General features: G+C 35.2%; 1 protein-coding gene across 13 annotated transcripts in view; it reads left to right on the top strand.

Moving 5' to 3' along the window:
* CCDC178 (coiled-coil domain containing 178) overlaps nt 1–15,273 on the top strand; it is a 482,007-nt gene that overhangs the window by 190,888 nt on the left and 275,846 nt on the right. For all 13 annotated transcript variants that reach the window (XM_078347961.1, XM_078347960.1, XM_054244101.2 and 10 more), the window contains 3 exons: nt 6,747–6,809; nt 8,333–8,494; nt 10,107–10,220. In XM_078347961.1, coding sequence (XP_078204087.1) covers nt 6,747–6,809; nt 8,333–8,494; nt 10,107–10,220 — 339 coding nt within the window. The remainder of the gene's footprint in view (nt 1–6,746; nt 6,810–8,332; nt 8,495–10,106; nt 10,221–15,273) is intronic.

The following is a 15,273-nucleotide window of genomic DNA, read 5'->3' as shown; positions in this document are numbered from 1 at the left end:
TGTTGTTCAGGGTAAAAAAAGATCTTTAACAATTTGCCTACATATTTTACTTTTAAGTCTGTTTCCCAGTAATTGTGATAAATGCGTTGATTCTAAACAACACGTTGAACATAATGATAGTTATTTGTTGAGTACTGAATATGAGTGATGCCTTAAGTATATTACTTTATATACATTTTCTTCTTTTTCCTCCCACACTTATTTTATGAAAAAAACATGTGTTATCCCAATTATATATATATATATATGTAAACTAATATTTGATACTGGTAAAGATATTTTGATATAATGACTCATATGTGCTGAAGTATCTAATTCAGTGTAAATTAGACCTTTCCTGGAAAGCAATTCATCAATAGATGTGAAGAACCTAACATTCATAGGCTGTAACTCAGTAACATGATTTCTAAAAATACAACTTTAAGAAAATAACCAAGAACAAAGCCAACAAAGATGCAGGTTTAAGGATGTTTATAAACAGTGAACACAACAACCACTGAAAATACCGTTATGAGGGCAATAATTTTTTATTTTGTATACACTGCTGCATTCCAGTGCTTATACAGATACTCAATAAATGTTTATGGAAACCCTGAATATATACTTATAACCTATAATCGAAAAATTTAAATATACAAATTTCTTAGTAACAGAATAGTGGTTAAATCTATGAGTATTAAGATAAATTATAAATTTATTCAATGTAGAATTTTTAAAAATTAATGAGACTTCTGCTTTTGTAGTAGATAAGAAAGACTTTGTTAGACTGACCCTACCAGAGATAATAACTTTAAATTCAGGACCTAAAAAAAAAATTACACCAAAAAGTCAAAAGGTGTATCTGTGGATGTGAATATTTACATTATTTCTTTTTGTAATTTAAAACATTTTATCAAAAACACATATGCTTTCATACAAAATAAAAAATAGTGTCATATCCTATTTCAGATAGAACCAGGTAGTACTTTGTGTTAGGATCCTGGACACCAAAATGTCCTAAAAATGCACAACCATAGCCAGAGATACCTTGTCCCACGAATTCAGTCCACCCCATGGTTCTTAAACCTATCTCAAATTTTGCTTTAGGATTGTAATTCTTTGTTTTAAAGTATCCATCTTCCTTTCCTGATCTCAAATCTTACATAACATAAATTCTCTAACTTTACTGATAGTTCTTCTCTGTCACTGGAAAGTAAGCTGATGCCATTTCTTTAATTCTGATCCTAGATCTGTTTATTTAGTGTTGCTCCCTTTTTCTCTTTGAACGTGGTTTTCTGAACTCATAGCATTCACTGTTCATCCTCCTTTCAGCTGTCTTTTGTCCTAGTACAGGAATCTCTTCCAGCAGTGTAGCTCTCTGCTGCCACCTTCTGGCTTGTGACTGCTAAAACCAGGCTGCAGGTCAAAGGTGACTTTAAAGTGCCCTCTTTCCAGCTTCTGAGATATTGTCACTTCCTTTGCCCCAGGCTTCTTCCAAGCTCTTCAAAGTGACCCTTTGATTTATTTTATTCCTTTTCTCCAAAACCAGAATTGAGTCGTTTTGACAGAGACCTTATGACCCGCAAAGCTTAAAATATTTACTATCTGGCCCTTGACAAAAAAAGTTTGTCAACCTTGCTCTAAAGAACACAGGAATAGCACTTTGGGAGGCCGAGGAGGGTGGATCACGAGGTCAAGAGATCGAGACCATCCTGGTCAACACGGTGAAACCCCGTCTCTACTAAAAATACAAAAAATTAGCTGGGCACGGTAGTGCGTGCCTGTAATCCCAGCTACTCAGGAGGCTGAGGCAGGAGAATTGCCTGAACCCAGGAGGCGGAGGTTGTGGTGAGCCCAGATTGCGCCATTGCACTCCAGCCTGGGTAACAGGAGCAAAACTCCGTCTCAAAAAAAAAAAAAAAAGAACACAGGAATCGCAAACATAGGCAGGAGCCAGTGCCTGGAGGACTGAGAGAAAGCACCCTAAGAAAGAACAAGCATGGAGCAGGCTGCCCTCTCCTAAGCGGATTGAAGCTTTATTGGAGAGGGTGGGGCTGTGTCTCAGCACAGGGTTCAGCAGCAGCTATCTGTGAGTTGCTGGAGAGTTGGTGGAGGTGGAATGGAGTTTGTGGGCAGAGAATCTCCCCACACACCAGCTGGTGGCAGTTCTGCAGGAGGAAGGAGAAAATACAACAGTTCTCTGGAACAAGGAACCAGGACACAGCGCCCCCTTGCTGCAGCTCTGCCTGCCTGTCCCCCGCCCTCTGTTGTTAAAGCCTCGCTTTACTTCAAAGGTAAAACTGCAAAAGGAAACTGCTCACAGGATACAGCTCCATTATCAAAGATCAGGGTTAAAAACAGCAGATTTGGAGGTAGGAGGCAGCAATTAGATAATGAACACAAATGTATAGTCCACATGCAAATTTCTCTAATTCCATTGGTTGCTATATGACATAACTTTTGACTCCTTTAATCTTAAAAAGTCTCTCCTTTTTAAAAAAAAGTGGTTTTTTTTTTCACTACACTGACATTTTTAAGAGTCTAGGCCAGTTACTTTGCAGAATTTCTCTCAATATGGATTTACCTTTTTGTTTCTTCATAATTAGATATAAATTAAACATATCTGGGAGGAATATCACATACTTATAATAATATAGTATTGTGTCCACAAGCACATGGTATATGTTTGTCTCATTATTAGTGATATTTTCATCAGTTGGTTAAAGTTATGGTCAAGAAATGTATTTATTTCCCCATTGTAATTAATAAGCAATCAATTGAGTGATATTTTAAGAATGTGTGACTATTTTTCCAACACATTTTTGTCCAGTGGATCTAGCATCTATCAGTAATTCTTAGTTGCATCCATTATTGGAACAGTTGCTAAATGGCAATTTTTCTGGGCTTTCATTCCTTTTTCAATAAATTGACAATTTGAAGAACTTGAAGGTTTAGCACAAGCTGAGCCACAGGCCACATTTCTGGAGAAGGCAGTCCTCCTTCAGTACCTTTTCAGTTATTTATACTTTACAAATATATGTTACATGGAATCCTAAGTCAGAATCAACCTCCCTGCATTTTCTACCACCTCTCCCATCTCTTTGAGAAAAACATCTCAAAGGCCTTGTTTTATCATCCATCTTAAAGATACTACATATAAATGTGATTATGACATTATAATGGGCCCTGAGCTTTTCCTCACATAAACATATTTGTTTTAAATAACATATTTTTAGTTTGAAAGAATCTGTAACTTTTACAGTTTAATTCCCCAACCTAGAGATCAAAAGCAAGCTTGTTTGTTAATCATAAACCCATTTGTTCAAAAAATTATTCATTCAGCAAATATTATATAACAAAGTGATAGAAACTATTTCACTAATGGATATGGTAATTAACACACACACACACAGCCTCTGAGTTAATATTATTCCATTACAGTTTTTCAACTTTACCATGGTGTGAAAGTGATGAGTATTCAGTGGAGACCATACTTGGAGCACTCATACAGCCGCTCTGTTTTTCCCTCTCAGTATGGCATTCCATAAATTACATGAGCTATTCAACACATTATTATAAAATAGCCTTAGGTTAGAGGATTTTGCTCAATGTAGGCAATCAGTATTTCACTAAGCAGACCACACTATAGTTCCTGTGACATTTTTTCTTTTGGTAATTTGAACTCATTTAACCCTGGTTTTTTCTCAGCAGCTACATAATTCGTGTTGAATAATTAAAGGTAGTGTCTCCCCAGGAGCTCATAAGTTTCCAGCACATTCTGTTTTGAAACCAACTGTAGCATCACTAGCTAATTGGCACCCTTTCGCCTGAAGTCTTAGTTCTTCAGTCTCAACTATAGGTGGCAATAATTCAGAATTCAAAGAGGTGTCCCATTTGCCTGGGAAGCCTCATGCTAAAAGAGGCCCTACATAAAAGTAAGAAGGCTCTACATTAAATATTCCTGTAACTTTGAGGGTTCCTATATATCTGGGTGTCACCAAGATACTCTCTGTCAGATTGTGTAAAGGATTATCCTGGTTCTATCAACTGCTGGCATTGTGTGCTTGGTCAATTTATGTAATCTCTCTGTGTCAGTTTTCCTATGTGCAAAAGGGACAATAATAACTATTTTATAGATTTCACTGTGAAGTTAAGACAATTCTACATAGAAAGCATATAATGTATGTTAGCCATCATTGCTAGGCATAGTACAAGTGGTAGTTTTATCATTGAGGTAACCTATGGCATTTATATTGTTTGGTGGATGTAACTGCCCAGATTCTCCTTCAGGATTCAGCTCAGTCACTTTGCTTAAGGTCGTTCCCATTCCTGGGGTGGCTCACATTTAATGACCAATAGAAATAGAATGATAGCCTTGCCACCTTAGTCCAACTTGGGGAAAATCTGATGGACCATTCTTGCCCCATGGTTTGCTGTGGGGTTGATAGAGATTGTCTGGGCTCTCCCTATTGCAGCTCAGCCTGCATATGTCTCTGTCGAATCCTGCTTTGTTCCTCTCCCATACACAGGAACTGAATCCAAGTATGCTCTTTCATATGCATCCTATACCCTAAACTCCACTCTAGAGTTAACTCTACAGGGAACAATGCCTGTGATAATAGGATGGGAAAACAAATAAATCCCCTCTCTCAGATTTTGGACCCTGTGATCTAAGACCTTTGACCATTAGAGCTCTCCCTGTATCAGTCTTGGGGGTACTCTATGGTGTTTTGAAAGTACTCAGTAGTTCTCCCAGAAACTGTCTGGCTTCGTGGCATTTTTTCCAGTACTTTGGGTTGACCATTTTCTGTAAAGGGGAGAGTATCATAGGAAGGCCTTGAGCATCTGCCTGGAAACACTCCCTGTGGCCTTGGGTCTTGGGTAAGCATGAAATTGGCAGCCCAGCCAGTGAGAAATACTTTCTTTCCTGGTGTCTGGTCATCTAACCTGGCTGTCTGGGTCACAGAGGTTTGGGGGCATGGTAGAAAACAGAGCTTGGAAAAGTTCTTTAAGATGCTAGACAGAAGCTGCAGATGTTTTGCCCATGGAGTATACAAATTTATCTCCTGGTAACAGGTTGAGTTGGTTTTATATAGATACACAGATTTCAAATATAGTATCTTTCATCTTTTCAGAGAAACACAAGTGTCTTATTTTTGCAGCTTCAGACTTCTTATCTATTTAAACTTCTCATATACTGCCTGCAGGTCTTTCCAAGCCATACATCCACAAGATCTTTTCAAACAATATTGATTTATCCAATGTAAGAGACTTGAATTCATTTCAATAACAACTTGCTTTCTCACTAGTTGACAATTAAAAAAACAAACAAAACAATTCAAAGAATGAATGGGTGAGTGAATATTAAGGAAACACAAATGAAACAATCCATATTGTAGCCAGAGTGATCTTTCTAAAACACACTTTGTTTGCTATTCTTCACTAATTGTATTAATGTACCTGGAAGATTCTGAATAACCTGATAGCTGTTCGTTTCTTTGGCTTCACCCCATTCACCAAGTGTTTTCTCGATACATGAAGCACAACAAAAGCACACATATCCAGCCATACATATTTTTCAGTTAGTTTCAGACAAAGGTCAAATCTAGCTCTTTTGGAATATGATATATTTTTCTCCAGTCTATGAAGTCATTTTAAATTTTGTTCATTTCTATTAAATAATAAACAAACTGGAAAACTGTGCTGTATCTGCTATTGCATTAGAAGAGGTTGCTGATTTATTTAAAATTATCAAAATGTATTATTGCATAAATTCATTTTAGATGTAGATATATCCTTAAGTAAAATGATATCTCAAAGTTACTGCTTTATTTGCCACCTTCGTGTTTCCTTCTATGGAATTATTCTTTTGCTTAAGGTGAACATAATTTTGATGGTTTTGATACTGAGTAGAGGAAGTGTTAGAGGAGAGGCATTCTGGCTTGTTTCTTTGTATTGTCTCTATAGACCCTGGGATATGATGAGGGACTCAGTATTGAAGTAGGGGTATTGGAGACATTTTTGAATTTCCATTGCTCCTCCTTGCAAAACCATATATATATATAACTTTTAAATCTGGAGGACAGCCTAAATCCCAGCCAACTCCTCCCTCAAATCAGGGTTTCCAAGATGTAACTCTAAGCCAGAAGGAACTTTATGAACTACTTCCAATTCTGGTTTTGTGTGATAATTTAAAGTGTGATAATTCTGGTTTTGTGTGATAATTAAAATGAACAATTAAAAACAATTTATCCACATAGCAATGAAAAGATTTTTCAAAAGATTTTCCCCACAAACTTTAAAGGTATGACTTTTTTTTAATAAAAAGAAATTTTTCCAGCCAAATGGAGAAGCTTCTCTTATTTTGTACACTTCACATGTGACTTGCATCTGTCTTGTTTTGAAAGTAGAATGTTTATTCTGGAAAGTAATATTAAAAACAAACTGGTTTTTAAAAGAAGATGGTTTTTAGAAGAAGAAATTGATGACTATCTGGTTTCACTTTCTCATTACTTTTATTTTTTAAGTTTAGGACTATAAAATGCAAACTGAAAAAAATGGACATTCTGTAGTCCAATTCCTGGTGCTGTACCACTTAATTACTTTGCCTCAGATAAGACCAGGGTTTAAAAATACACATATTAAATTATAATTAATATTTTGTTCTACATTGAAACATTTAAAAATCTGTAATATGTTAGCAATTGTTTTTTAAATTTTTTATTTTATTAATAAAACTCTTATTTTAAAAATTTGCTAACATACAGGGTAGAGAAGAATTCTTGAAAAACCTCACTCAAGGTGAAGTGTCTGCTGGAATGGTGCTTCAGGTAATACTAATTTGGTTTTAATATTTTATTCTTCCTTTAATTTGCATTTTACTTAGCATTTTAAATTTGCCTGTAATAAGGCATCTTGTCAGTACTTGGTTTGCAAGCCAGCAGTTTTCTCTCCTTAGCTGATGACAGTTGCCCTCTGTGTACAACCAGCAGTGTCTGATCATGCATAAAGTAACTGACCTCCCATACACATATCTCAATTTGTGGCTTAATGGGAATTTCTGCCAGTCTAGTAAAAGGGCAGTGGGATCTTATTTTTAAGTGTCTGACTCTTTAGTTTGCTTTGTGATGATGTTATGTTTTCTTTACTCTTAGTGTCTTTCACTTGGATTTCTTTATTTAACCCTGAAAGAAAAATATGCTATGATACTTCTATATAAACATTTTGAAATTAAAGCATGTAAGCTAGCAAAATCAACTTGAATTTTTAAAATCTTTGTCTACCACCTGCATATCCTTTGGAATCTCAATTAGATTTTTTCATCCATGGCATGTTTCTAGAATATCTCTCCTGCAGAAATATACACATATTTAAAATTATTATTATTATTATTATGAGAAAAAAATGAGTCAAAACAGTTTCACACAGTGTTTTGTGAGATGATCTACACCTCTGATTCTCCTTGAAGCAAACATAAATTTTGTGGATTTTTTTTTCTGTTATGAAATTTGGCATTTTCAAACATAGAAGCAGTGTGTGCATCTATAAGTTTCCAAGCTCTAATTTGCCTAATTTATTTCTATACATATGTTTTATTTCTAAGTGCGTAACTGGAAAGACCTTTTGTTTAATATTTTGTTACTAACTTCCTCTGAGTTTGCTTTGTCTTATATTACAGGACTGGTATATATTCCTAGATACGTTGCTAGTGTGTTCTCTAACTTGGTGTCCTCCAATCCTTACTTAAAATGTTTGATTTTGACATTTTGGGCTGGGTAATATATTTTTTAGATTCTTGATTTTTATTGTCAATTAAAGTGTTTCTCTCATTTCTTTTAAAAATAACTGTATTCTCTTTAAATATACTCTATTCAACTGGGTTGTGGTGGCTAATGCTTGTTATCCCAGCACTTTGGGAGGCTGAGGTGGGTGTATCACTTAAGATTGGGAGTTCGAGACTAGCCTGGCCAACATGGAGAAACCCCTTCTCTACTAAAACCACAGAAATTAGCCAGGCATGGTACATGTCTGTAATCCCAGCTAGTGAGAAGGCTAAGGCAGGAAAATTTTTTGAACTTGGGAGAAAGAGGTTGCAGTGAGCTGAGCTCATGCCACTGCACTCCAGCCTGGCTGACAGAGCAAGACTCTGCTTGCGGGGGAAAAAATGTATATGTATATATATACACACGCACACCCACACACACAACGTTTGTATTCATTTTATGGTGGCATTTATTGTATTATTTGATTTTTCAAATAACAACAAATATTACTGCCTATCACTGAATAAGAGGCTCAATAAATGTTTAAGTAATTAATTACTGAATGAATTTTTAAAAATTTTTGCTGGTAGAAAAAACTGTATGCCATACATGAAGTCCAGGCACTTGAGAGGAAAGAGCTTATGAAAAAGAGAGCAATATGCACCGTATCACTGGCAGAACTAGAGGACACTCTGCATCAACTAGAAGATGAAATTGAAAGAATCAGAAATCTCTACAAAGAACTTTCTGTTGTAAGCATTTAATAATCTAAAAATCAAGTTACAGAAATATATACATTACTAAGTTATGTGTGTAATTTTACATTATTATTTGGAAAATTATGATTTCACATACGAAAAGTATGGGCAAACTAAGTAACTATTTCAGGACCACACAATTTGATCTACAATGAAACTATGTAGTAAGACCATGAATGCTATTATCTAGAACCCCATAGTCTTAGAGTGTACTTGGGAAAAGCAGTTCTCAGGTGTGAGTAGTGACTTATCTGGCGTGAACGTTCATTATATTAAATTTAATTCAAAGTCTTCACTCCTTCCTAATGAGATGCTAAAGTTGTGCTTATTTGCATATAAAATGTAAGAGATCTTGACATTTTTATGGTAAATTTTTGATGCATGTAGATGTTTAGACAGCTAGGATGAAAAATAAAGCAAATGTTGATAAAATATTTTCAAAATTACAAGTTTATGGCAGTAACTGATATCACTAGCCCTTCCCAAAGAAAAATTCAGCCAAAAAACATGTATTAATCCTGTCATTAGTCTTTTGGAGAACTAGAGGGTGTGGCAAGAGTTATTCATTCTTGTCCTTCCCTGCAGGCAGGCCATACATATATTTATTTGAGCTGTTTTGGCAATAAGACTTTTTTTCCTTTTCAAATAATAATGTAATTTTATGTTTTTAATCCTTCACAATTTTCAAAATGTCTTTATTTCTTTAAATTGTGATTTACAAAGTGTTTCTATGTTAAAGGATTTTTGAGCTTCAAAGCCTTCCTATGAAATAGGCAAGAGGAAGTTTACTGGTATCAAAGACTTGAGAAAATTTGTGCTCAAACAGCCTGAGCAACTTGTACAAGGTCATGAAGCATGGAACAACAAATTCTGAGTACCACTCTATTTAGGGCTCCTAAGTGCTATCATTATGCTTCTGCAATAAATATGTAACCAGTATAAACATCTAGTGGGATAAATGATTTTAATGATGGCTCCCCCTTACATTAATGATGGAAATTTATTAATTGCATCAAGCGCCTAAGTGTAGTTGTCTGAGTACAACAATGAATTCCAGAAAAGATTAATGGTTTTTGTTTCCTCTGCTTTTATAACAGCCATGGTTTTATGTTTTCTTGGAGTTCAGTAATCATTTTTGATTTGATTATATTTTAATCGTTAAGAAATTATAAGAATTAACATTATAAGAAATTATATATTAACATTATAAGAAATTATATTATTAAGAAATTATAAGAATTAACAATTTAGAACACACTAAGGAAGAATAAGTTTTTACGCATTTTTGCTTACCTTTGTATTTGGAGTTTTAGTTTTGATTAAAATAAATATTATAACAAAAATTCATAATTTCTATGTAAGCTTATTTATTTTTGTTACTTAACTAAAATTCATTAGATTTTGTCTTTCTCACTGATGCAAGTAGAATATTGAGATTTTTGAGACTCTACAGTATGTTTCTGTAATTCATGTGTGGTGGTCCATTTCCTTTTTTTGCCAAAATAAATGCTGTTGTTATTAAAATAGTCACTTAAGTACTATTTGGCCTAAATGAGGATAAGTGGGTTACAAATGCTGCACATCTTAATATCTGAATGTCTTCTAGATACTTGACAATATACTTGAGCAGAAAGATGATATTAGAAAAAAGATGGAAAAAATAAAGAAAAAATTACAAAAAAAGGGGAAGAAAACCTTTGATGCACTAGCAGAAACTGAGGTGAGATATTTAATTTCAAAATATAATTTTGAATTTATGGTTTACATATATCAATAAAAATTATTCAAGCAATTTTAATTTTAAGTGAATGTGTCTTATTTCTTACTGGTTGTGCTAAATTGACTATGTATGGATAAAAGTACACACACCCACACACACAGCCCTTGTGTTTTCATTTACTTTCTCTTACAATATCTTTCTCACTGGTCTAGTTTATTAGGGACAGGGTTCCTAATCAGGATAAATACAAAGAAAATTTAATATTGGATTAATACAGAAGTCTACTGCTTTCTGTGATTGCCATACTGTCTACTTTTGCTTGGAGATTTAAAAAAAAAAATGAAGATGAAGAAAAGAAAGAAAAGGGAAGAAAACAAGAAAAAACAGAGGGAAAAAAGGAAGGATGAAGGGAATTGCTATGGTCTGAATGTTTGCAGTCCCCCAAAATTCATATGTTGAAACAAAATCCCCAACAAGAGGCTGAGCTTTTAGGAGGTGATTAGATTATGAGATCTTGTTGGGATTAATACCCCTATAAAAGAGGGACCAGGAATCTTGTTTGCCCTCCTATCGCATGAGTATGAAGGAAGAAGATACCATCTTTGAAGCAGAGAGGGAGGCTTCATGAGAACCTGAATCTGTTGTTGCCTAGTCCTTGGATTGCTTAGCTCTAGAACTTTAAGACATACATTTCTGTGGTTTACAAAGTACTCATTCTAAGATATTTTGTTACAACAGCCTAAAAAAACTAAGACAGGAAGAAAGAAAAGGAAGGAAGGAAGGAAAGGAAGGAAGCGAGGGAGGGAGGGAAGGAGGGAAAGAAGAAGAAAAGGGAAGGAAGGAAGGGAGGAAGGAGGACAAGAAGAAAAGGAGAAAAGTCAAAATTAAACAATAAAAAACAGCATGATTACACTTTTGTTAAATGGCTGGAATTTTCTATTGACATATGTCTACTGTTTCAGCTAGAAATCATCAATCTGTCACTCTGAAACTACAAAAGTATCACGTTTAATATAAACATGCTTAAAACTAGTGAGCATTTTCTTTTCAGGTAGAGAACTTAGAATCATTAATGTAATTATTTTAATATTACAAAAGACAATAATTTAATTTAAAAACATATACATAATCCTTTAAATTTTAAGCCAACTACTACTAAGATTTTGTTCTTGAAAGATCTTCACTTAGCCAATTAACATCAACTTTTTCCACTCATCTTACTACTGGTTTTGTACACAAATTCGTTATTTAGTTGTCAGTTAAAATAAAGGATTGACTTTACATGGTAAAATGATATTCTATTGTGCCAGGGAAAAGACCTACACTGACTTTGCTTTTGATGAAGAGAGTGTAAAGCAGAAGGTTTCTAAATTATGTAATGCGCTGTTGGAGCCACAGCTCACAAAAGAAGTATAGTTCAAGAGCCAAAAAAATAATTTTAAAATAACTTACTTTTATTTGCATTTTATAAAAGGCACTGTGATCAAAACTACAATGATGTCCTCATCACTCCCAAGTGATGCTCCTTGTACATACTTCTTTGCCTTTCCGCCCCTCCCCCACCCCATGTTCTTACACGCCACAGGCACAAAGTGCCTCTCATCAATTTCCTGGAAAGTCACTCTTCCTATTTATCTCATGTCCATCTATCTATTTCTTTCTTTCTTTCTAACCATCTGTGTCACAAGAATATTTAAAATAATGGTTTGGCAAAGGTAAGACTCATTTCTTCAGTAGAGATGGAAATAGAACCCAGACTCAACTATTGGAGTCAGCACATTTTTTAGCTGAAAGAATGAGAGAAAAGTCCAAGAGCACTGCAACTTTAATGCTGTTGTCTTAATGTATGAATTCAGCGCCTACTAGGTCTGTTAGGCACTATATTCACATCTTCAGATGAAAGAGAGACTGGCTTCTCTGAGGAAGATGACTCAGAGTGCATGAGGCTATGCACAAGAAATGAAGTGAGTGAATTGCAGGGTTTATGGGGTATATTTGGTGTAGACTTCAAAACAGTAAGCAGCCCTATCCCTGTCTGGTACCCAGGGTTTTGTGGGTTTCTCTAATAGTCAAATGCTTAAATACATTCAAGTGTACTTAAGAGAGTATCCTTGGTAGTGGCATTTCTTGCACACTAGAATTTAGGAATTAGGAGTCATAAGTGGAAGACGTGATTACTACAGCAGTGAAAAATGACTGGGTCAATTCAGAGCAGAAAAAAAAATCATTTTCCCAGCATTGTTTTCAGCCAATATTATCAGTAGACATTAGGTAGGTCAGCTACCTCTTATTAGCTTCATTATTATCAACAACATTTGTTAATGTTGACTTCAATGTGCTAACAAAGGGCAAACATGGCTCAGATCATTTCATGGAATTATCACAGCAACCTTGTGAAGTACTTACTATTCCATTTATATAAATTAAGAGCTGAGGTTTAAAGAGATTAAATTCCCAAATAGCAAGAATTCCCTTCTACCCAATCTCAAACTCATGCATGCCAATACCTACTATGTATACTAAAATCTCATGTGAGTTCCTTTAGCACAGTGACAAAAGGCAAGGGCCAGCTTTGGTTTAGAGAAAATAGTAAAGGCTTTGGAGTCAGAGAAATCTAGTATTTAACCAGTTGTCACCACTTAAACTAGCTATTCTATCTTGGACTACTCTGGATTTCCTATTGTCATGTGGATATAACATTGATTATATTGTAACTGTGAGTCATAAAAGGCATGGTTCAAATACAGTGCATAGTACGATCATTGGTGCATTGTAATACCCATGATTACTCCCTCACCCCCACTGCCTTTTCTACTAAGTAGAGGCTGGAATTTGTACTCTAGTAGAGAGTATCTTAAAATCACATTTCTGTTATTAATTTGCTTCTGTGCTAAGAAGTAACTAAAATACATATTACCATTTATTTATAAGTTACTAATAATGACAAACTATATAACAAAATTTATGACATAGGCCAATATAATATTTTGACATTACCAATAAATGATTTTGATTTTTTTAAAAGCCTAAAAACATTTAACATATTTACTAAGGGAAAAGAAGAAAAAAAGAAAGTTAACAACCATGAGAATGATTAAAAGGGATATAACTGGCCAGGCACTTTGGGAGGCCGAGGCGGGTGGATCACGAGATCAAGAGATCAAGACCCTCCTGGTCAACATGGTGAAACCCCGTCTCTATTAAAAATACAAAAAAAAAAAAAAAAAATTAGCTGGGCATGGTGGCGTGTGCCTGTAATCACAGCTACTCGGGAGGCTGAGGCAGGAGAATTGCCTGAACCCAGGAGGCGGAGGTTGCGGTGAGCCGAGATCGTGCCATTGCACTCCAGACCGGGTAACAAGAGCGAAACTCCGTCTAAAAAAAAAAAAAAAAGAAGGATATAATTTTTTTAAAGGGATATAATTATATGCAGAGTAAATTAAAGAATACCGCTTGGCATAGGAATTTGTTTTAAGATCTATATGAAGTGTGTGATTTATTTATAAAATGCAAATGGTGAAAACTGGGTCAAAAGAAATAAAACACAATAGATCAATGGTTAGAGAAGAAACTGAATTTGCCAAAACTCTACCAATAAAACCAAGAATGAGTCAAGATACTGTATGAGCTTCTCTACACATACCACTGACAGAGCATAAGAAAGCACGGACATCTTATAAAATTATTCTATAATGAGACTAAAACCTTGCAACTATAACCAAAAATTAGTAGCATAAGAAACAAATTCACTGGTGATCTTGCTTATGAGCATAGATGACCAGATCATTAGCTAAATAAATTTTGCAGTGTGTTAAAAGATATGCAAAACCAGCTTCCTTTGAAGATGAGAATCTTCATCTAAAACTAAAAAATGAATGTTGAAATCTGACCTAAACATCAAATTTAGTTGTAGAGAGCATGCAGTACTCAGAGTACCCATACTCACTCTTCTGCTTTCTGTCTTTGAGTTTACTTCCCCCCACTACCTGTAACTTAATACTCTAGTGGGCCCATCAACAAATTCTAGTTAGCTATATTTCCATTACATTCTAGTATAAGGAGAAAAAAAACTCATTTATCAGTAGAAAATTTTCAGAACTTTCTAGAAAAAGAAGGAAACAAAGCAGGAAGGATATGAAAATTCAAATGCAGTACCAACTGTTCAAAATCTTGGACAAATTACAATGTTTTATAGGAAAATAAATATAAAATATTAGTTGTTATTCATGAAATCAATGAGTAAGAAAAGGATTTGGAAGCATATGAAGAATATAGAGGATAGTGGGGGCAGAAGGAGCCATAGAAATCTGTAGAATCAATTGGGAGAGTAACACTAATTAGCAGCCATGCTGAATGTGGGAAACAATTCAGTAACAGTCAATCAGTGAGTCACTCAGTCCCATTTGAACCCCAACAGTCATAACTGGATGACACAAAAATAGATGCACAATCAAATCTTCATTCTGGAATTGCACAGGCCTACCATGGAAAATTGTGCTGGTCGTAAATATTGGCTTCTTTTCCTGGAAAGATCAGAACAACATATAGCCTTGTCCACCTGCCAATGCACTTTGTACATGTTTAAAAACCAGTGACTACACATTTACATCTTGAAATGATATGCTTATGAGGTGTGCATTTAGGTGTGTGTTTGGAAAGAGGAGAAAGTTTGTGTGAGACAGAGAGAATAAATCCTTTTATTGTTTAGAAAATTCATCAGATATAACAGTGGAGAATATAAACCTCAGTTGGTTTTTTAGAGACAGCGTCTCACTCTGTCACCTGAGCTGGAGTGCAGTGGAGCAATCATGGGTCATTGGATCCTTGACCTTCTACACTCGTGATCCCCCCATCTCAGCCTCCCAAGTGGCTGGGGCTACAGGTGTGAACCACTGCACCTGGCTATTAAAAAAAATTGGGGTAGAGACCAGGTGCTTGCTTTGTTGTCCAGGTTGGTCTTGAACTCCTGGTTCCAAGTGATCCTCCTGCTTTGGCTTCCCAAAGTTCTGGGATTACAGGAGTGAGCCATCAGGTCTGGTCCACTATTAACTTT

Source organism: Callithrix jacchus, chromosome 13, assembly GCF_049354715.1.
Source record: "Callithrix jacchus isolate 240 chromosome 13, calJac240_pri, whole genome shotgun sequence".
Classification (NCBI taxonomy): domain Eukaryota; kingdom Metazoa; phylum Chordata; class Mammalia; order Primates; family Cebidae; genus Callithrix; species Callithrix jacchus.
The sequence above is the reverse complement of the archived record's forward strand: the minus strand, read 5'-3'. Positions and strand labels throughout refer to the sequence as shown.